The sequence below is a fragment of the Acomys russatus genome, chromosome 32 (assembly GCF_903995435.1).
Source record: "Acomys russatus chromosome 32, mAcoRus1.1, whole genome shotgun sequence".
NCBI lineage: Eukaryota > Metazoa > Chordata > Mammalia > Rodentia > Muridae > Acomys > Acomys russatus.
The window spans coordinates 34,088,969-34,111,140 of NC_067168.1; the positions used below are offsets into that span (position 1 = coordinate 34,088,969).

Consider the following 22,172-nt stretch of genomic DNA (forward strand, 5'->3'; position numbering starts at 1 on the left):
TTCCCTTAGCTTTATATCTTCCACTTCAACTTTCCAATGCGGCCAGTGACAGGCCCCCCATGAACCCTGCCGCGACAGCCTGTCCCCAACCCTCTGATTCTGGCACTTAAAAAAAAAAAAATCGTTATTAGAATGTTAATTATGCACAATAACGCGTTTCATTGTGACATTTCAACGAGTATAAAATGAACTTTTATCCTATTAACCTCCTTCCCTTCCTCTCCCCAACTAGTCTAACTCTTCCACTTTCAACTTTTTTAGTGACACAGAATTTCAGCAGGATTGCTTCCACAAGTGTGGGCACCTTACCAGGGGCTACAACACTGAAGAAAATGTCTCTCCTCCATCAACCAGTGAGTTGGGGCTTGGCGAGCCACCTCCTCCTCCCATGACAGGCCGTTGACCAGGCCCACACAACCTGGAAAATTGCTCTACAACATTCTACCTTTTTGCAACCCTCGTTTTGTTTGTCCCGCTTTTACAACGTTCCCTGATCCCTGAAGGTGACTTGGGTTTTGAGTATGTAGCCCAGGCTGGTCTGGAACCCTTGATCAACCTCCCGCCTCAGCCTCCTGTGGGCTAGAATTAGAAGCATGTGCCACCATTCCTAGCTTCTGAGTCTTGGTCAAGTCAAGAGGTACAGCCCACATGTCTGTGTGACTTAAACCCCTTAAACTGTCTTTGGGTTTCTGTGCCAATAAGTCAAAAGTCATTATCTTTTGCATTAAAGACTGGCCAGAGCCATGCACACGCTTTTAATCCCAGCACTCGGGAGGCAGAGGAGGATCTCTGTGAATTAATTCAAGGCTAGCCTGGTCTACAGAGTGCGTACAGGACAGCCAGGGCTCCGCAGAGAAACCCTGTCTCGGAACAACCAACCAACCAACCCTATGACTGGCCAGGTACCTCTGCTACACCCAACTTGGAAGAACCCTCTAGAACTCCCAAGGTTCCGCAGGAGCGAAGACTGCCCCAGACCCCAGACTGCAAAGCTAGGAAAAGAAGGCTGCATAGCCTCTAACATGTAAGCTGACCAGTCCAGAGGGCAAACTAAAGCTCAGAGAATTAGAACTGAGCTCTGCCTAGGAAGCCTGAATGTGCAAGGCCTCATCCCAGGCGAGTCACTGGAGTGTAACCCACCCTCCTCTCACTCAGTTCCCAGGGGGAAAAAAAGAGCAAGCAGCAGCTCTTGTTTTCTTTCTACATTTTATTATTTCAAATCATGTGAACAATTCCATAAAACATGTGAAAAAAGCAAGGAAGTGTTCAACGCTGAAGGACCCGGGCCTGGGGTGAGGGCACGAGGGGCCTGGCCCCTCAGCAGGCAGCGGCGGTTCCTAGATTAGCGCTAAGGAGCTACATTTAGGTTAATGGAGCCTGGGCCCAGGGCTTCAGGGCAGGGCCCTCAGTGACATTGGCAGTTGTCTGGAACAGCCCTTGGAATCCAATTCCGTGGAGGGCAGGGCAGGGGGCCGCCTGAAGGGGGTCAGGTGTAAACACGCAGACACACTGAAGGCACAGAATCGCTGGAGAGGGGCTGGGGCAGGGCGGGGGGGATGCTGGTCAGGACCTGACAGCTTTAAATAGGTTTCTCTAAAAAGTTTTCTAGATTTGCGGTTTTCTTCTTTTTTCCCGTTACTTTCTTTTTCTTTCTTTCTCTCTTTAAAGCTACGAGAGTAAGCAGGTGGACTGTGCGTCCCCAGGAATGGCGGTGTCACTCACGATTCTTGTGCTTTTTCCTTTGGGGCCTCCGAGCGGCAGAGGGTGGGGTAGGCGGGAGGCTCCCTGTAAACATTTGGACTTGGGTCAGGGCTGGTGTTGGACAAAGCCAGGGGTCTAGGCTGGAGAAGTGGATACTTCTCCAGACACAGGCCTTGGGAAACTCTGCATGCGCCACCCCCCCCTCACCCCAGAACAACACAACGGTTAGAAAACCAGGAATGGTGTACCATGGCCACGCCCAACCTCAGACAAAGGTGGGCTTCAAACAGGGAGGCCTGTGGCAACCCCTCCCCACAAGGCTAGAGCTGGGGGAGGGGGGCAGGGGAGCTGAAACAGAGAGAAAAGATGGGAGAAGCAGCTGGGGGAGAGGGGGACAACAGGCAGGGAGCATGGTCTTCTTGCCCCCATCTTCCTCAGGGGTAGTAGGGAGCAGAGTCGGCGGTGGCCCTGGAGGTGGAGGACAGATACAGCTTGGGTTACATGAGGCTCTTCTTGCCTCTCTCTAGACAATGACCTTCTTCCCCGCCCCCCACCTGCTTGTTACCAGGGACACAGCTGTGCCCAGGGGCCAGCTTCTGTTGCTGGGTTACAGGGTGTGTGTAGTGACACTGGCGGTCACTGCATGTCCACCAGGGCCAGTGGGGCTAGCCTGGGCCTCGGCTTCTCAGGTCTGAGAGACAGATGTCTAAGAACAAGTGTCAAGCTGTGAGCAGCGGGGTGGTCCGGTCTCTTTATGCGTCTCGACTAGGCTAATATGACTTGGGGGCGGGTAGGCAGTTTCTTCCGAAGAACATGGAACAGTTCTTTAGTTCTGCCAGGGGAGACCCAGGTCCTTCTCTGCCCTCCCTCGCCCTGCCCACCCTTTCTCTCCCAGCCTGAATGCTCCCAAAGGACTTCCCCTGGGCCCCCAAGCCCCATGCCCTCTCTGCTCAAGGGTCTCAGTATGTCTGCTTCCCAGCACCGTGCCTTGCCTCCTTCTGACTCACCGTCCTGCCAGGCCCGCTGCCCCTCAGAAGAGGCCACAGTCCTTCAGGTTGTTCTTGATGATGACGTCAGTGACGGCATCAAACACAAACTGCACGTTCTTGGTGTCGGTGGCGCACGTGAAGTGCGTATATATCTCCTTGGTGTCTTTGCGTTTATTCAGGTCCTCAAACTTGCTCTGGATGTAGCTGGCTGCCTCATCATACTTGTTGGCCCCTAAGGAAGACAAACAGAGACTTCTGTATGTTGAAGGCAGGTGGGCTCCTTCCTGCCTGTACAGCAAGGATCTGTGCATATGATAGACAAGCATGTTAAATGTGCACGTCATGTTCACGTGTAAGTGCATGTTCTGTATGAAGGATGTTTCCCAGGCTGGCAAGGTAGCACACGTCTGCAATCCCAGCACTCGGGAGGCAGAGGCAGGTAGATGGCTGTGCATTCAAGGCCACCCTGGTCTACAAAGCGAGTCCAGGACAGCCAGGACTCCACAGAAAAATCCTGTCTCAAAAAACAAACAAGGGCTGGAAAGATGGCTCAGAGGTTAAAAGCACTGGCTTGTCTTCCAAAGGTCCTGAGATCTATTCCCAGCATCTACATGGTGGCTCACAACCATCTGTAATGAGATCTGGTGCCCTCTTCTGGTGTGCAGGCATATATGCAGGCAGAACACTCTATACATGACAATTAAATAAATCTTTAAAAAAAAAAAAACACAACCAACCAAGCAAAAAGATGTTTCCCATGTGCACATGCTCAAGAGTAGAGGCCCACATGTGGTACCAAGCCTCCTGTGTGAGCGAGGTACCATATGTCCTGTGTTTCTCCTTCTGTCCAGATGGGGGCACCCATGAGCCACCAGGTCCCCGTGGTGCCTGTTGAGAAGGCCAACAGCCCTCCCATGAGATAGTCTTCACTGGGACCCACCTGTGTACTCAGGGAAACAGATGGTCAGGGGGCTCTGTGAGATCTTCTCTTCGAACAGGTCCTTCTTGTTGAGGAAAAGAATGATGGAGGTGTCTGTGAACCACTTGTTGTTGCAGATGCTGTCAAACAGCTTCATGCTCTCGTGCATGCGATTCTAAGGAGAGGAGGAGAAGTCGCTATTGGCCCCCAATGCCGCCTACCAGGCTCCGACCCCACCCCCAGTGCTCTCTTGCTGTCTTACCATCTCTTCATCCTCAGCCAGCACCAAATCATAGGCACTCAGGGCGACACAGAAGATGATGGCTGTGACACCCTCAAAGCAGTGGATCCACTTCTTCCGCTCGGATCGCTGACCGCCCACATCGAACATCCTGTGGACATTGGATCAACTTAGCTCCCAGGAGCAGGGCCCTAGAGGGGCACCCTTGCATTTCACAGGCTGGCAGGCTGAGGACAGACACCTGGCCAAAGTGGGACAGCTGCCACTGTGGAATTACCCACCCTGACTCACCGCACTCCCGGTTTTGAGTCTGGGTCAATGGGACAGGTTGGAGTCACATGGGACAGAGGCAGGAGAGGCTATAGGCAGGAGGTCACCACTGATAAACTCGGTGATGAAATGTGAGGACCCTCAGAGGGACTGGGGAATTGGGCGGCCAGCAGGTATTGCCCATAACCCTGTCCACACAGCCACTCACTTGAAGTGTAAGTCCTTGAAGGTGAAGTGTGTTTCCACGATGCCTGTGGTTTTCACACGGGTCCGCAGCACATCCTGCTGCGTAGGGATGTAGTCACTTTGTGCGATGCGCTCCAGGTCGTTCAGGTAGCTGCAGAGAGGGAGGAGAGGCTAAGGCAGGCCCAACGAGCATCCTGACCTGGACCTCAGACAGACAGGATCCCACTTCTCTCTTGTCTCTTCCCCTCCTTCTCCTCCTCCCCCCCCTTTACTCCTGGCAGGGTCCGGTTTACTTAGTCCAGTCTAGTCTCAAACCCACAACCCTCCTTGCCTCAGCCCCGAGTGCTGTGGTCACAAGTGCACGCTGCTGTACCTGTCATCCTTACTTCTTTAACCCCTGCCTGCTTTGCAATCATTAAGGAAACAGAAACTGGGGCTCAACCCCCCTCTTTTCCACCTGTAGGATGGATGGGGAGAAGGGCTATGGCCTCAACTTGACCTGCATCCAACAGGAGTCAGAATGTTGGAACTACAGAAAGTGGAAGGGGCCCATGGGTCCTTCAGGGAGAGACTTGAGATGCTAATCGGTATAATTAAGGTACCCACTGCAGAGCCTGGTGTATATGGGACTAAACATGTTGGGGCCTGCCAGGCCCAGTGGGTCCTTGTCCTCTCACACTCAATACAATTTGAGCTGAGGTGGGAGCACAGACACCTGCTCAGCAGAGGTCCCTGGGCTCTTCGTCACAAGGGCCTTTAATTAGTATCAACACCTCTAGGGCAGGGTCCAGGGCCCAGCTCCCTGCTGTGCCTTCAGGCTGGATCCAGGCCTTGCAGTGGCTGCCCTCTATCGGTCTTGTGTTCTTGGGGCAGGGGTGCTGCGGCCAGCAGCCAGCCAAACCAGGCCAAAGGGAAATGATCTCAGAGAAACAGGGATAGAACAGAATAACAGGAAGGGCCATGGGGGAGCGTGACGCACCCACCGTGAACTGCATACCATGTCCCACCCCTGCGGATGGAGCCCCTAGCCTGGAAGCCCCACAGTGGATTCCACTCATGTCCCCCTTCTCAACAGGTGGGCTCCCCTAGGGACCCTCTACTTTACTGTGGTTTTACTGGACTGCGGTGAAGCTTAGTGCACCCCCCCTTCCCGGTAATGCTCCACCCCACACCCCTCTAGATGATCCTGTCAAGGCAAAAAGCACTTTGGCAGAGCAGGACCTGCCTGTGGTGACCACCAAACCCTAACCCCTAAAGCAATGCTGGGCATGCAATAGAAGTTTAATGTCTGGGGAGTAAGGACACAGGAAAACAGGGGACATGGGAAGTGGCCCGGGAGTTGGCTCCATCCTTCCTATCCTCCTTGAGTATTGGGGACACTGGAGTAGTTCTGATTGTCAACCATTAGGGCTCACCCCTCCCTGCCTCTATAACCCACAAGCTCAGCTAGCTGGTGGCTAAGCCCGTGATTTCAGGGCGGGGCAGGGCCGAAGCCTGGAGGCCTCTACAGATTTGGCTACGATCCCGAAACTACTAGGGGGATGGGGATGACACAAGGGCAGTTAGGCCATGCAAGGAAGACAGAGGGAGCCTGTTCACGTGACTGAAGTAGGACCTGGGAATCCTGATCAGGCTGATCCTTTCCCACCTACTCCTGTGAGGTCTAGCCTTGCTGAGTGGGCTCAGGAGTGGATGGGCAGTAGGGACCTGGAGCGGGTGGGAGAGGGGGCTGGTCGGCTAGCTGAGGCAGGGGGAGGGAGAGGTCAGCTAGCATTTCTCTGGTAACACTGTCCAGTGCTCATGAAGTTCTGATGTCTTAGCTGCCTCCCAGCTCCTCTCAGCACCCTGCCCCAATCCTGACCCACGGCTGGACTGCAGGAGACTCAGAACTGGGTTCTGGCTGCAAGGATCCAAGCCTGTTGTGCCTCTGGGATTCCTGGGACACTGTTATTCTCCAGCTGTGTCCTGGGCTTGGCTTGGCTCCACAAAAAATCAGAAGCAAGGCCCAGGCTCCAGCTTATGCCCGTATCTGACACCTCAAAGACAGCCCCGTCGTCCTGTGTCCTCAGTGACAGCCTGGAGTTTACATGTGCCATGCCCCTGCCTCAAACCTTTCCCACCCCCTTTTCCCAACCTCTGGCTCACAGTTCTATTGAGGCTGACCCTCCTCTGTGCTGACACTTTCAGCTGTCACTGCTTAAGGACCTGTCTTCTGCACTCATCACTGTGTCCCTGACGCTTTGCACAGAGCAGGTGGCCGCAAATGTTCTTCAGAACAATTATTGTAAAGACAGATAAGCCTAAAGTAGCATGAAAGCCACCGTGCCTGTCGTTCCTCCAGGCTATCCCAGGGCTCCCACCCAAGCCACCACCAGAGCCCCAGCGGACGCTCATCAGCTTCAGGACCCAGGAGCCGCTTACCACACCCGGTCCCTGCAGTACTCACTAAGCGGCTGAGTCATTAAGCTGGTACTCCCGTGAGCGGCCAAAGCAGGCTTGCACACCATGGTCAGCCCAGAGCCTCCGGATGACACCGGACAGGTCTTCAGGAAGCATGCCTTGTTCCTCAGCAGCACAGGACAGTGCAAACAGCTGTCTGGCATCATCCTGGGCACAGAAATGGAGGGCAGACAGGTAAAGGAATATATCCTGTCTCTGACTGTCAGAGGGAAGGGAATACTCCAGAACGGGGGCCCTGGCTGGGGTCCTCTCAGGTTCCCTAGGACAAGACTTGCCCTGAAGGCTTCTGGGAGACAGGTAGAGGAGAGAGGGAGTGGGGGAAGTGCACATACTGCACGCTGGGGGTCAGCAAAGTCAATCTGCAGGTTGCCCATGGCCTTGACTATGGCCATGATAGACTGGATGGTGTTGCTGTAGACGACCGCCCGGTACTGCCGGCATTCTTCCTCTGAGTAGCCATCTTCGTGGATGATCCTGATAAACAAGATGTCACGAGTTATGGTCCACAATCCACAAGAAAGCACATGGCCGCCTGGGACTGTTGGGGACTGCACGGATCTGCTCCAAAGACAGGGAGCAACCCCGGGCCCACGGAGGCATATTGATATACATGGCAATGAGGCACTCTGGGACAAGTGGAGACCAAGCAGGGGAGACAGCACAGGCTTAGAAGAAGATAATGATCCAGGCTGGGGGACTAAGGCATACCACTTACTTCATCTGCTTGACGATGGTGCTCTTTCCAGATTCCCCGGCACCTGGAACAGAGGGAATAGAAGTCAGCAAGAGTCCCAGTGGGCTCCTCAGGGCAGGCAGGCAAACAGCCTAGCTGCCATTAGCCCTGAAGTTACTTCTTACCTTCTACACATTAGTGACAAAGTGAGGCAGAGGTGTGGCTGGCGGGGGCCCAGGTGGCTAAGGAAACCCGGTGGCAGGCTCCCTGCAGGTCTCTGCTACCTCTGCACTGCGTTGAGTTCAGGGATTTAGACTTAAGTCCAAAGTTTCTGTTCTCACGTTTACAGGCTTGCCACCCTGTGCACCTCAGGCAGCGCTGGCTGGAAGGAACCCTGCATATTGGAAACCGGCAGGAACCCCTCCTTTTCCCAAACCCTGAGATTTAGCTGCTAAGCAACCTACAAGGGTCACAAAGTCACATTCCTGTCCTTTGGCTATGGCCCAAGGCCTGGCCTTCTGCTCTCTGGACCGGCTCTGTCCTAAACAGATGGAAAACAGAAACTCACAGACTCTCCCTCCCTCTCACATGTACACAAGTTCTGACTCAAGCCTCTCTGGCCTGGCAGAGGCTCTGTCCTCATTTCTCCATGACTACTACTTCTGAGGTTTGCTCGTCTCTCCCATGTTTGCCACAGCAACTCCGCGAAGCAAATATCTTTTCTGATCTCATTTTACACCTATTGTGTTTTGTTTTGTCTGTTTTGTTTTTGTGACAGGGTTTCATGCAGACCAGGTTGGCTTCAAACTTGCCATGAAGCCAAAGATGACCTTAAATTTCTGATTGTACTGCCTGGAATTACAATTGTATATCAATATGGCCAGTTTTCCCTGCCATCATTATAATTTTAAGGCAGGGTCTCACTATGTAGCCCAGGCTGGCTTCAAACTCATAGACATGCCTATTTCTGCTTCTTAAATGCTAGGTTTGGAGGCATGCACCCCATACACAGCCCTTTGATACAGTTTTTACAAGAGTTTTTGTTGTTGTTTTGGGTTTTTTGTTGTTGTTGTTGTTTTTTGAGACAGGTTTCTCCGTGTAGCCTTGGCTGTCCTGGACTTGGCTTTGTAAATCAGGCTGGCCTTGAACTCAGTGATCTGCCTGCCTCCGCCTCCTAAGTGCTGGGATTAAAGGTGTGTGGCACCACACCCAGCCTTATTTTTGTCTTTTTTAATTATGTGTACATATTTGTGAGGTGGGGTGGAGTGTGTACATGCATGCAGGTACCCATGAGACCCAAAGAAGGCATCAGATCCCTTGGCGCAGGAGTGAGAGACAGCTGTGAGCCAATTGCTGTGGGTGCTGGGAACTGAGCTTGGGTCATCTGGAAGAGCAGGAAGCACCTTTTACTGCTGGGTTCACCTGAGCACAGGGCTTCATGCATCCCAGGAGACACTCTACCACACCCACCTCCTGCACTCACTAGGTCTTCCACCTTCGCAGCAAACCTGAGGGAGGTCCTAGTCTTACCTCCAGCTCTAAGAGAACAGGCATGTGCTGCAGATAGCTGGTCCCATCTGTGGGTACCCCACCTTGCTCTGCACATGGCTCCTCCTAGACATCATCCATGCCTGGGCCCAGCTGTGCTTGTCACTGTGTTCTCCCCAGCCCAGTCTCTGAGGTGCTCAAGCATCAGGCACCAAACCGGTAGAAGCAGGATAGGCTGGTGGACCTCATCAAGTCTCAGTTTCCGCTACCCAATCCCTTATCTTATTGGGGAAACTGAGGCACAGCTGTGGCCCTCAAAAGAGTAGGTCCAGGCACACCCCCAGTCCACCTGCTGCTCTGAGTTCAAAGGTCTGAGTTTTTTGGGTTTTTTTTTTTTTTTTTTTTTTTTTTTGTTTTTTTTTTGTTTTTTTTTTTGTTTTTTCGAGACAAGGTTTCTCTGTCTAGCCTTGGCCATCCTGGACTCACTTTGTAGACCAGGCTGGCCTGGAACTCACAGCGATCCGCCTGCCTCTGCCTCCCGAGTGCTGGGATTAAAGGCATGAGCCACCACGCCCAGCTCTCAAAGGTCTGAGTTTTTACAAATGTTGCCAGGTGCCTACAGTCACTGGGCTTCCAGCTGTCCCAAGCCTGCTTCTCAGGAGGGGGTGGGAACCACTACAGCACAAACCTTCAGGCCTTAGGCCGGCTTCTCTGGGATAGTGTTTTCTCTGGCTTTAGCCCTGGGCACTAGGGACAGCAGGTTTGGCGTACTGCCTGGGTGTGTGAGCTATGGTCATCCCACCAGACAGGGCTGTTCACAGCAGTGGACAGACCTTTCCTTCACATCCCACAAGCCCAGAGGGGTGTTCAGACGGCCCGTAAAGCCTGCCCATACCACCCAGCCACGAATCCTAGACCCACAGGACTTGAGTATCTGCCTAGAGAGGAAAGGGCAGAGTGGCCACCTAGCTAGCCATCCCACTTGCTTCCACAGGGCAGAAGGAAGGAGATCCATCTGGGAACAGAGCAAGAATCAGTCTCAGCCAGGACTGAGGCCTCATTCAGGGAGTAGAGGCTAAAGAGGTGAAAACTGAGGTAAGACAGAGCGTATGGACTGGCCTGGAGGACAGGTGGGAGGGCAGTGGTGGCAGATGTCCAGGGCACAGGAAACCTCAATGAAGGTTGTCTCCTTACACAACTTGGGAAGTCCTGGCCCTGTGAGACACTGGTCCTCTACTGACCATTGTAGGTAAAGAGGGCACCTAATCCTTGGTCCATTCTCTCCAGAGGTGTTGTGGACTACCCATGACCCCGCCCAGTGCCTGCATTGGATTTCCCTAGCAAAGCGGGCAGACACCTGGGCCACACCTGAGCAAGCCAAGCCAGGAGCCAGGTCCAGATGCTTCTTGCCTCCGCCAGCTGAAGATGAGCCTCCCCACACTTCCCTAACCCCTCAGGCCTCTCAAGTATCCAGCAGGGGTAACTGCTGACACAGCCCCTTCTGCCAGCTGGACAAAACATTATGGAGCTTCCATCCCTGAGACTGAGGGAGGTCCCTTTGTCATTGCAGCAGCTGTGACTCAGGCAGGAGGTAGTGAGAGGCAGGGCAAGGGCACAGTTGGCAAGCAAGCAGGAAGTAGGGAGACACTAGGACAGAGTCCAGGAAGAAGTTGGAAGCAGGACAGCCAGTGAAAGGTGTGCGATGAAGTCCATGTTGCTCAGGCAGGCCGCAAGCCGGGAGCTCTGAGGCCACAGTGAGACTCACTGTCACTGACGGCCTTTTCATGACTCCTACCATCTGGCCTGGAGTTCACTCCGCTTTCCAGCCAGAGAGCAGCGACAGTCAGCCTCTCCTGTCCCCACCAGGTGCTCCATCCCCCAGCTGGATGAGGCCAGTGGGGATCCACAGAGCTTCCCAGGGGGTGGCCTTGACATTCCCGCTGGGCTACACCTCTTCCCACCAAAGAAAACACCTCTGCAGTTGTGGGGCCCACCGCAGGAGGGCAGCGATCTCAGAGGCTGCTCGGCAGAGAACATCTGCTTCTACATGCAGCACTGAGCTCCTGGGGGAGAGAACGGACTGGGAGGAAGACAGCAGCACCTCACCGCCCAGCAAAGCCTCACCACAGATGGGCCTGTTAAGTACAGCATCTAAGACTCCGCTGTGTGTCCATCCTGGCCCCTCCACCTCCCACATTAGGTTTAGTTGTCCTTTCTGTGTCCTTTTCTGTGTGTGTGTGTGTGTGTCTGTCTGTCTGTCTCGATGTGCCACAGCCCTGCTGCCCACACTGGTCCTTCCTGAGCTTTCCCTTAGCTTCAGCTCCTTCAGGCCTCACCTGCGAAAGGGAACAGTGTGCTCTCTTCCAACAGGAGAGGGCTGAGAACTCAATGCAAAGCTCCTCGCCAAGCCTCTCACCTAAGGCTAGTGTCCACACAGAAGCTATTACTGCGGTGGGATTGGAGGCTCGGCAGTTAAGAGCGCTGCCCTTCCAGAATACATCCACACAGCGGCTTGCGACCATCTGTAACCACAGTTCTGAGAGATCTGGCACTCTCTTCTGGCCTCTGAGAGAGCAAGCAAGCATATCCTACACAAACATGCAGGCAAATATGATACACTTAAAATAAAAGTAATAATTTAAAAATGCATTGTATAGGGGCTGGAGAGATGGCTCAGAGGTTAAGAGCACCACCTGTCCTTCCAAAGGTCCTGAGTTCAATTCCCAGCAATCACATGGTGGCTCACAACCATCTATAATGGGATCTGATGCCCTCTTCTGGCCTGCAGGTGTACATGCAGGCAGAGCACTGTATACATAACAACAACAACAACAACAACAACAACATCATCATCATTATTTAAAAAGCTCTTTTAACAATGCATTGTAGGGGCTGGAGAGATGGCTCAGAGCACTGCCTGCTCTTCCGGAGGTCTTGAGCTCAATTCTCAGCAACCACACGGTGCCTCACAACCATCTATAAAGTGATCTGATGCCCTCTTCTGGCCTGCAGGTGTACATGCAGGTATATATAATAACAAATAATACTTTTTAAAAAAATGCATTGTATAAAATTCTTCAAGAATTACTTTAAAAAACAAAGTGTTACTAGTGTCTGGGCATGGTGGCATATGTCTATAATCTCAGCACCCAGAGGCCTGAGGCAGGGGGATGTTGAGTTTAAGGTGAGCCTTAGCTACATAGTGAGATCCTTCCCAGAAGGAAGGAGCTATTTTCCTACTTGTTGGAAGAGCATACATTTCCCCAAACATCACTTCCTACAGTGCACGAGGACCGGCTGCTCTGGTCACGTCACAGCAAGGCACAGAGTGGAGCACTACAGCTACGTCACCTGAAACAGAGTGGTTAACAGGCTAATACAGAGCAGGGAGGGTGCCCTGCAGAGACAGGGCAACCCACTCCTGCTGCCAGTGGTTTACTCTGAACCCGTCACTTGTCTTCCACACACCAGAACTTTTCCATCACTAGTGCCTTCTTCTTGTGCAGAAGCCTCCCAGCTGACACTGTCCCCCAACTCCACACACTCAGAATGCTGAGAAAAGGCGCCCCTGGAGGCAACTTACTGAGCTAGTGGGCTCCCCTGGAATTCATGGGCTAAGGAGAATAGGCGGCTGACGTGGCAGCCTGAAGGCAGAGATTCTCCAGAGCAGCTGGGACCACAGGGTAGGCTTGGGCAGCAGCCCAGCTCAAAGCCGCAGCACCAGGCACACCCACTCTGCCACAATCCCACTGCAGCACAGTGGAGATGGGTTTGAGCCGTGAGATGCCCACCCCGAACATAGCCCAGCTACGGGAGGTGCCACATCTTCAGTACTGAAAGGCCTCCGCCAAACTGAATCCTAGCACCTCCCTGCCCCACGGCCCAGGGTCTCGGGCTCAGCTACCACCAGGGGGAGCCCAACGGGCAGACAAAGCAGAGGAGGTGGGGGCTGGGCAGCATGGAGAATGTTTTGTTTCAGCAAAGCAGCCTTCCCAGCTAGGGGTGGCTGGGGGAGGTGCCAAGACCCTCGGCTACAACCTCCTCCCAGGGAAGCCCCCAGCCAGCTTCAGAGTCTGAAAACACAGAACAATGGAAACCGAAGGGAAAAGAGGAGGGGGGAGGGCCCCGCCAGACAAAGGCCCTTAAGCCCCACCCCAGGCCTCTCTTCCTTCCTCCAGGTGCTGTTTTTTGACCCCCCCTAAGCCCTCCAAGGAGGCTCAGCGCCGTCTAACACTGGGGGTGGTGTTGGGGGTGGGGGGAGACGACAAGGAAGTGGGGGTTTGGAAGGATCCTGCAATAGTTCCACGGTGGCCCACCTTCCACTAGATGCCGCAACACACATCAGCCAGCCCAGGCCTCCTCAGGCCTTACCACCTGCAAGAGCCAGCGCTGAACAAGCCCCAGGTCGTTGGTACATTCCTCTTCCTAGCTTTTTAGAAAAGATTCCTTTAGCTGTTTTTCAAGAGCCTCAACAATAGCGGCCTCTTCTGAGTTACTGTGGCAGACCCTAAGTGAGGTGCCTGCAGCCTGGGCCTCAGTGTCCCCATATGTGAAATGTACCCCTCATGGGAATATGCCAAGCTGGGGAGGCCTGCCCAGAGCAGCTTTCCTTTGGTTTTCAGGAACTCCAAGCCAGCAGTTGTCCTGTACTGTGAGTCCCGTACTGAGCACAAAGGCAGCTACTGCCTGAGATCACACAATGAGGAATGTGAAGACTAGGTCCTTCTGTACCCAGGCCTGGGTGATAAGGCCATGCTTTCAGCACAGCCTCCTAGGCAAGAAGGCCTGTTCTGACAACACAGCAGTCTCCCTCGGAAACTCCCAAGGGAAAGATAAGCCCCCACCCTGCCACAGACCTGAGATGGGGGGGGGGGGTGTCAAGAAGCATTGCTCCAAGCCCACACAGCAGCCACATTCAGCCACCGTTGAGCCCGGAAGGAAAATTCTGCCTTTCCACCTGTCTAGCCAATCCCCGCCAGAGGGTACCAGCCCAAACTATACACAGTGCCTTTCACTGTTCCTCTGGTCCGTTTCCTTCAGACTGGAGGTTCAGGGAGGAAGAGGCACAACAGGGCAAGGCACATGCTAAGTTGCGGAGTATGACATGAGTGTTGTAAGGAGCAGGGAATGAGAGGAAAGGTGGGAACTCAGTCAGGAGGGCCATGTGCAGAACAAAGCCATGCCAGCCGGAAGATTTCTGTTGGGAAGGCAGAAAGGCTGGAACAGAGTCATGGGTCTCCCCTTACATGGCGAAAGAGGATTTAAGACTCTGAAAGGTGCCAGGTGCTGGTGGAGCACGCTTTTAATCCCAGCAGTTGGGAGGCAGAGGCAGGCGGATTTCTGAGTTCAAGGCCAGCCTGGTCTACAGAGGAAATTCTAGGACAGCCAGGGATACACAGAGAAACTATAATGATTAAAAAATAAGATGTCAGGCAACAGACCTGATATGGAGAAGTTTATTATATGAGCATGGGGAGAAAGGAGGGGGCACCCCAGAAAGAGACAAGAGACAGAGGAAGAAAGAGCAGGAGAGTAAGAGAGAGAGGTAAGTGGGTTTGTCCTTTTATATATTCCTGGACAGGGGCCACGCCTAGGGGCAGGTAGGAAATGACATCACAGGTTACTAGGCAGAATCCTAACAGAAACCCTGTCTCCGAAAAACAAAACCAAACAGAAGAGACTCCTCAAGACAAGACCCCAAGCACTCAGAGCACATGGGCGTCTGTAACAGGTGCGCCAGTATCAACCTGTCACCTTAACACCAATCCTGGCACAATGGCTGACAGGTGCACGATCCTAGCATCTCTGCTTGGATGTCCTCAGCTTCTCCATTGGTGGAAAAGGCACTGGTATAATGCCCGTCTCAGCCTCACAAGATTAAAGAGACTGAGGGTCTAAAGCCATATCTGATAGCCATAGCCAAGGTTCAATCAGAGGCATCTGCTGTTAAATGAGCAGAAGGGAAACTGAGGCACCATGAAGGCACCCAGCCCAGGTTCAGCAAGTAGGGATGTAGAAACCTTAGGCTGGGCTGAAGGCCCCTCATCAAACCCCAGGCAGGGGAAACCCAGAGTGAGCTAATACGGGGCCCACTGCTCTACTTCCAGGCATTCATCTCTGCCTGGGGCTGGCCTTCCTGCTTGGAGGGCAATGGCCACTCGGGAATCCAAGAGAAGCTTTCCGCCTTCCTGCTGGACCTCCCCCTGGTGTCTCTCTCCCAACCACCACTCCTGTGGCCAAAAGAGGGGCCTAGAATCCTTCTCAGAAGCACCGCCTCTGACATCCTGGCCCCAGCTGTTGCTAGGACAGGGCAAGGACAAGGATACCACCTGGATGGGCCCTACTCCAGTGACCTGGGAGTGCTGGAGGCCTGCAGAGGCTCCCAGGTGAGTCTGGGCAGGTGTGAACCTTCTGGGCCCTCTGGCTGGCGAAGGCCTAGGTGACTGAGGAGCCACACTTCTGCGCCAGCACCAAGCAGCCCTCCGGCCTCTTCCTCTTTTGGGCCCCTCCTCTCCCGGCTGCTTCCTCCTTTTTCTCTGATGTGGACACCATTTCCCTGAGAGGCCCAGCCACACGATTTCTTGTCCCCAGCTCCTCCACAGGCGCAGTAGGTACTGCCATCAATCAACATCCTTTTTGCTACCCTCTGAAGCAGCTAGGGTGGGGGCAGCATCCTCCAAGGTTCAAAGACTCCTTCTCCCCACCAAGCCTTTGATGACCCCACTTTTACTCAAAACTGGCCTGGCACCCTCTCAGGGCCTTGTATGCAAATTCTGAAGGCCGACCCTGAAGGACAGCCCAGCAATCATTGCTCAGTCAGTCCTGGAAGATTATTCTTCCCAGACCACAGAGAGTGGCTCAGGCCTGTCAAACACCAACAGGGTGAGGGTGGGGTCGGGTTTAGTAAGAACAAGAGCTCTAGGCAAAAGACCGGGTGTGGCCAGATGAAGAGGCCCCACCCTGCACCTGTAGCTGAGGGGGGTGGGGGCTTCCTGAGAGCATCAGGTAGCTAGCCAGGGCACACTAAATGGTCCAATCCTTTGTTCACACCAGGGCACCCAGAAGAACAGTCTTAGATATGATCCCTGAGGCTAGCAACAACCTACAGACCCTCCCCCCCTTCTTGGTTTTTCGAGACAGGGTCTCTCTGTGTAGCCTTAGCTGTCCTGGACTCACTTTGTAGACAAGGCTGGTCTGGAACTCACAGAGATCCACCTGCCTCTGCCTCCTGAGTGCTGGGATTAAAGGTGTGCGCCACCACGCCCGGCTGTTCCTTCCTCTCTTAATGAACCCACAGAGCTGAGAAGGCTGCCAAGCCTACACCTTATCCCACTGGCCCACTCCTCTGTCCCAGCACAGAGCCGAGTGGAGGCAGTGGCACCCAGGCTCCAGGTGGCACCGCTCATCCTTAGCTGGTGGTAGTGATGGTGTGCCCTGGTCCTTCAGTGGCTGAAAGCTCTTGAGTAAACAATGGCGTTCCCATCATTTCCCTGCCAAATGAACCAGTGACTTTTTAGGAACAATCTGAGACTCAGAGACACGGTGACGGACGAAGACGGCCGGCAGGAGACACACAGGGTCAGTGTATTTTTCCAGTGGTCCGAATGCTCCCGAGTACCCAGTCTCGTCCACCAGCGAGGCCGGCAGACCTCACGAGACTGACCACTGCGACCTCAGCCCTGCCTCCGGCTGTCACTTGATAAGACAAATGCTCGCCTTCCTTCTCAGATCCCAGGGGTCAACCCACAAGCTTTCACAGACCCAAAGAAGCCCTTGAGTATGTGCTGGCAGTCAAGGCCCTGATGACAACAGAAGGTGAGGGCTTGTGTAGAAGCCTGTGCCCCTCAGCCGGCTGGCTGGCCACCTCCAGCCACAGCAGTAGCTCATTCTCAGTACTGACCACCTGTTTGACTCACTTCAAAGTCGGTCCACCCAGGAGGAATGCCCCTGGCTAAACTGTCCTCACTCCATAGTTGAAGAGCATCCCTTAAAATACCTCGTCTCTACTGATTCCTATGCCTGTCCAGCGTGCCGTACGGTTTAGTTTTCCACATTGGCTGTACAAGCACTGCAGCGACGGGCAAGGCTAAGATGTAGACAGGAGGTTAGAAATGCCTTGGACTCCCCCCCCCTCCCTCCTCCCCTAGCGTGGGAGCTCGCCCAGGCCCGCCTGGGCAGACAAAGCCTTGCCCAGCCTGGGGGGAGGGGTGGGAAGAGACTTGGAGGCCCAAGCGGACCAGCCCCCCATTCAAGTGTTAATGAGCTCCAGCAGGGGTGAAGTGAGTTAGGGGAGGGAGGCTGCCTGTGCACTAGCCCACCTGGCTCGCAGAGCCGTGCCACACCCCCAAGGCTAGGCCCCCAGAGATTAGGCCTTAAATCCCACGACCAGGCAGGCACTCACTCCACCCCACTTCTATTCTTCACAAACCTTGGCCGCCCACTGGCTGTGAGCTTCCTGGGGGTCGGGAAGAGAACTCTCCGGGAGGGTCCCCATACTGTGCCCTGGCAGCTGTCAGAGGACCCCTTATCTGTTTGTTTACCTCTAGGCTCTGGTGCATTGTACCCACAGGCCCTGAATTGTACAAGACTCGCAGCTCTCTAGGCAAGGCTTCCCCTGAGGTAGATTTCTAAACAGTGCAGAAAGTGGAACCAGAATTCTAACTTTTTTTTCCAAGTTTTGCTTTATGTGCATTAGTGTTTTGCCTGCATGTATGTGTGAGGTGATAAGATTCTGCCCTCCCCTCCCCCAGCTGGAGTCATAGACAGTTGTGAGCTACCTTATGGGTGCTGGGAATTGAACCTGGGTCTTCTGAAAGAACAATCAGCACTTTTAACCGCTGAGCCATCTCTCCAGTCCTAGGATTCTTACTTATATTTACATGACCCCTGGAGCGGGGGTGGTCCTGCCAGGGTGAGCCTCCAGCCTCATGCCAGGAAACATCCAGCAGAGTCTTGGGAATCTAGGCCACATCTCCAGTCTCGGTGCCCTTGGTGAATTGGGTCTCTTTGCCCCGACTGCCTGGCACTGACCAATGATGAACCAGCTCACGGGCCAATGATGTTTATTTTCCAAGATACCTAGGGTACTCCTCGAGGAAGCCCCTTCGTTAGATTCCTCCCAGCGCCTAGCCAGCCAGGAGCCCAGGCTAGCTCTCCCATGCCTCTCCAGCTGGCAACGCCAGGGTTACATTTTCCTTCTCTCATTTGCATGTATTATGTATTCTCTCCCACCCCCAAGGGATGTGTCCTGTCCCAAGATATGTTTAGGAGCTTCACGGTCTACACACATACTTAATATATACACGGATACGGTATCCTTGCCTTCTGCTAGACGCAGACAGGACACAGGCTACAAAACTCCCTCCCCTTCCCTTTTGTAAATTACTGCAGCCCTGGCTTTGAGCAGTACCTGCATTAACACAGCCCGCTGCTCAGGGCTGAGCCCAGGTGCTCTCAGGCTGTGCTAACAGCTCTCTGGCTGTTTAAACTGTCACTGGCTGAAGTTCTGCCATCCCAAAACAGGTGAAGCGAGACTGTAAAGCCACCCTCTCACAAATAGTCCCTACTGTGTGTTGTGCCCTGAGAGAGGCTGCAGGCTAGGCAGCAGGAGCTCTGCAATGGACAGGAAGGGGTCTGTCCCGGAGGTCCCCCGCCCCCGCACAGCCCGTGATAGGGCCAAGAAGGACCCAAGAACTTTTCTTTCAGCATCCCCCCACCACCACCAATCTTGGTCATTGGTCTTCCACTGAGCACTTGTCACCTGCTCAGTGTGCCAAACTGTGACTTAGTACATTCCCCAAACGAAGTTCACCGAATACAGCCTCCACTCAACACACGGATGATGCAAAGGACTCAGCCTTGCCTTATTGCCTCAAGGGCCAAAACTGTGTTCCAGTGGGGAAAGCAAGAAGCCAGGGAGCAGAGGTGCTGCATCAGCTTTGGTGGGACTTCAGGGAGGATTCTGGGAGGAGACCCAAGAATGGAATATTGGAGAACAATCACATACGCAAGATACAAAGTCCTGCGACATCCATACTCTGAGCCTTCATAAAGCCCACAGCAGACACTGCTTCTCCTGGTGTGTCCAGTGCAGGCTGTCACCAGAGCCCCATCTGGGCCTAGAGAGTCAGTCAGGTTGAACTGGGGAGCTGTAGGGGTTCCCCTGCAGTGAAAATAGTATCAGCTTCTCTCCTTGCCACACCAAGCTGCCACGGGAAACTATCTTGCTAGTGTGTACCACTTCTGCCCTGGTGACAGTGACTGTGCCCAACTGCTGGCAGGGAGACAGGGTACGCAGGGAGACAGGGTACGGGTGGGGCAGCAGGCGTGGCTCTGGCTGGGAGGGAAGATTGGCACTTGCCCAGCCTAAGTCCCCGTTGCCTGGACAGAGTCTCCTGCTACACACAACTGGCACCCAGAATTCTGAACCTGCTACAGCTGGGATCCCACTGTCACCTTATTCCTTCATGAGGAAGTGAATAAGTCAAGTCAGGGGCCCCTTCCCAGGTAGCAATGACAGACTGATCACCAAGACTGGGCTGTCCACTTCAGGCAGAGCTCTCAGCCCTTGGCTGCACACCCTTTGCGGGGGTCTGAGTCTTACGTGGTACTCCAGTGACACAAGCAGGAGTTCCATTTTGGAGGAAGGAAAGGCCAGAGGGACAGGATCCTGGGACCAGACCGTTCCATGAGAAAAGTGCTAAGCCAGACCCTATACCACTGGCTGCTGCCGGCCTAGTGTACAAAGGGGTACCAGGTCCCTCCTAGCCCAGCCAAAAGCTGAGCTGGGCTCCAAGGGCCAAGCCTGGCCAGGATAGAGGAAGCCTTACGTTACAGAACAGGCCGGGAGTCCTGTGCAAACCCCCTTCTCCTGGCTCTCTGGTCCAGACCCACATCTCCTTAGCTACCACAGTTAACTGCAATAAACCTGGGAGAGGCTAATGGGGGGCTGCAGGCTGGGCACTGGGACGTAGCGGTCCCGGAAGTGCCCTCCCTGGGCCCAGCAGCAACGGACATTCCGCCGCCGCGTCGACACCCACTCACTGCTTGCCGCACTCGCAGCAGAGACAGGAAGAGGCAAGCGCCCAACGCAAAGCAGCCCAGGAGGCTGGGCCGCCGCCCCTTCCCGCCCCTTCTCTTCCTCCCCGAGGCAGCAGTGGAACGGATGCCATTTTGAAACCTCCGGGGCTGTGCCCCCAGGCCGGGTCCGCCGGGACAGTCAACAGATGGATCCATAAAGACATACATGTTGTTTCTCGGCCACAGGCCGAGGCAAAAAAAAAAAAAAAAAAAAGGGCCTGGCTTTACATAGCTCGCAAGCCCCAAGGCGGCCCTGGGGCTGAGGGGCCACACCCCCCCACTTACTATCCAGCCGATTACGCTGCTACGCTGCTGCTGCTGCCGCTGCTGCTGTTGCTACTGCTAAGGCCTTCCTCCCTACAAACCAGAGGACCCCCATCTTCCCAAATCAGGCTTCTACAAGAAACCACTCTAACTCCCACTGAGAGACTGGACACAACCATCAGGCCCACTGCCTTTTGCTTTCAAGCTGGGATGCTTGAAAGCGCACGGGGCTACAGGCAGCTGATTCCTACTAGCCCCTCATTCAGCTTAACCACTTACTCCGCGTCACAGGGCTCCTTTGGGAACCAACAGGTCCACTCAGTATCCTAGGAGATAAACTAGGCCTTTCAGCCCTGGGTATGAGAACCCCAGCACCCGCCAGCAGATCTCTACAGCCACACAAGGGCAGCAATATGTCGGTTGTCTCACTACTTCCACTTCCACCACCGCCCCCATCCCAGCAGCCACCATCTTCCCTGGCCTTGGAAGTGGCTACAACCCTAACTCCTCCATGCTCCTCATCCCCTATTGCCCAGGCTCCCCTGGCCGTGGCCCAGGCAAGCCTTGGAATCTAGGAGACACACATTCCCAGGGAATGGAACTTCCCACAGATGCTTGAGGCCTGGCCCTCCTCTTCCCCGATGTGACTTTTGCAGGGCTTCAGTGCAGCCTCTTGGACAGGGTCTGCCCGACTCAGCTACGCCAACTCCAGCCCCTGGCTCCCCCTCCTCCTAGCCTATGGAGCAGGAGGGCGAAGAATCAAGTGTGAGATAGGACTTAAAAGACGGGCAGATCAAAGGGGGGGGGGAGAAAAAAAAAAGACGGGCAGATGACTTGGGGGTTGACACCTGCAGAGAGAAAGCTCTGGTGAGCTGGAATAGAGGTTCTAACAGGGACTCACGCTACAGAGGACTTGAGGGGCTCTGAAGGGCTCAGAGTGCACAGGTGGAGGGTAGGGAACGCAGCCCGAGGATAGGAGAAAGAGGGAGGTGGGTTGGGGCTCGACAGGGGTCCCAAGGAATGCTCATGCCAACAGAAACAGAACAGGTGGGGGCTTGAAGGTTGGAACCAGTAGAATCCTGAAGGTTTAAGTAAAGCTTTAGAAAGTGTGGAGACCCACGAGAGGGTCTGAGTTCTCTGAGACTGGATAGCAAGGGGGAGGTTAGTCATGCAGGGCTTGGTTTCTGGTTGGGGGTGGGGGGTGGGTCTGGGACCGGGAATGAGTTGAGGGTCTGAACTAGAGTCTGGACTAGGATTATAAATCTAGACTAATCCAGAGTTCCCAATCTTAAAAGGTGGGTCCTAGGGGTTTTTTTTTAGCGCAGGTGTAGGGTCCAAACCAGGCTGGGTGGTTTCAGGGTCCTAGCCTGGGAATCAACGCTGAGAGTCAAAGGTCCCAGAACCGGGCGCTGCCTCACCTAGCAGAAGCAACTTCACCTCCCGCGCCGCCTTCTCGCCGTCCTCCCGCAGGTTCTTATCGATCATCTTAGAGCGCTCGGCTGCCGCCTTGTCCTCGGCGCTCACGGTGCAGCCCATCCTGCCGTCCGCCGGCCCGGCCTGGCCCCCACACGGCCCACGGCCCGGCTCGGCCCCGCCCGACCCACTCCGCTCCCACCGCCGGCCCTCTGCGGGAAGCTCTCAGGTCCGCAGTTCCGAGCGACTGCGGGAGGCGCCTTCCCGGCGGTCGCGCACCGACGGCGGGGCGGGCCAGGGGTGGGGCCCGGGCGAACCGAGCCCGCGACTGGGCCGGGGCGGGTTTTGAGGCGGGGCCAAGGGAAATTTGGGGATGGTGATTGGTTGGAGGGAGGAGCGAAGGGAGAAGTTAGGCTCAGTCCAGGCTTTGGGCGCCGGCTGAAAACCGGGCCGCAGCTAAGGCAGACATTAGGGCTAGGGCTAACACAG

The 22,172-nt window shown here is 54.5% G+C and overlaps 1 protein-coding gene across 1 annotated transcript; it reads right to left on the bottom strand.

The window, feature by feature from the left end:
* Positions 1 to 1,635: 1,635 nt before the first annotated feature.
* Gnai2 (G protein subunit alpha i2) lies at positions 1,636 to 21,879 on the bottom strand. The gene is made up of 9 exons (XM_051140055.1): positions 21,689 to 21,879; positions 7,482 to 7,524; positions 7,099 to 7,240; positions 6,753 to 6,913; positions 4,329 to 4,457; positions 3,872 to 4,001; positions 3,631 to 3,784; positions 2,709 to 2,922; positions 1,636 to 2,169 (listed from the first exon to the last, which is right to left on the bottom strand). Exons 1-8 carry the CDS (start codon positions 21,804 to 21,806, stop codon positions 2,732 to 2,734), a joined length of 1,068 nt encoding a protein of 355 aa, XP_050996012.1. The 5' UTR covers positions 21,807 to 21,879; the 3' UTR covers positions 1,636 to 2,169; positions 2,709 to 2,731.
* Positions 21,880 to 22,172: the final 293 nt, after the last annotated feature.

Coding starts and splice junctions, on each gene's coding strand:
- Gnai2 (XM_051140055.1), bottom strand. CDS start 21,806: ATGGGCTGCACCGTGAGCGCCGAGGACAAGGCGGCAGCCGAGCGCTCT. Junction 4,458..6,752: donor CTTAATGACTCAGCCGCTTA/GTGAGTACTGCA, acceptor CCCTCTCTGCAG/CTACCTGAACGACCTGGAGC. Junction 2,923..3,630: donor CTGTTTCCCTGAGTACACAG/GTGGGTCCCAGT, acceptor TGTCTTCCTTAG/GGGCCAACAAGTATGATGAG.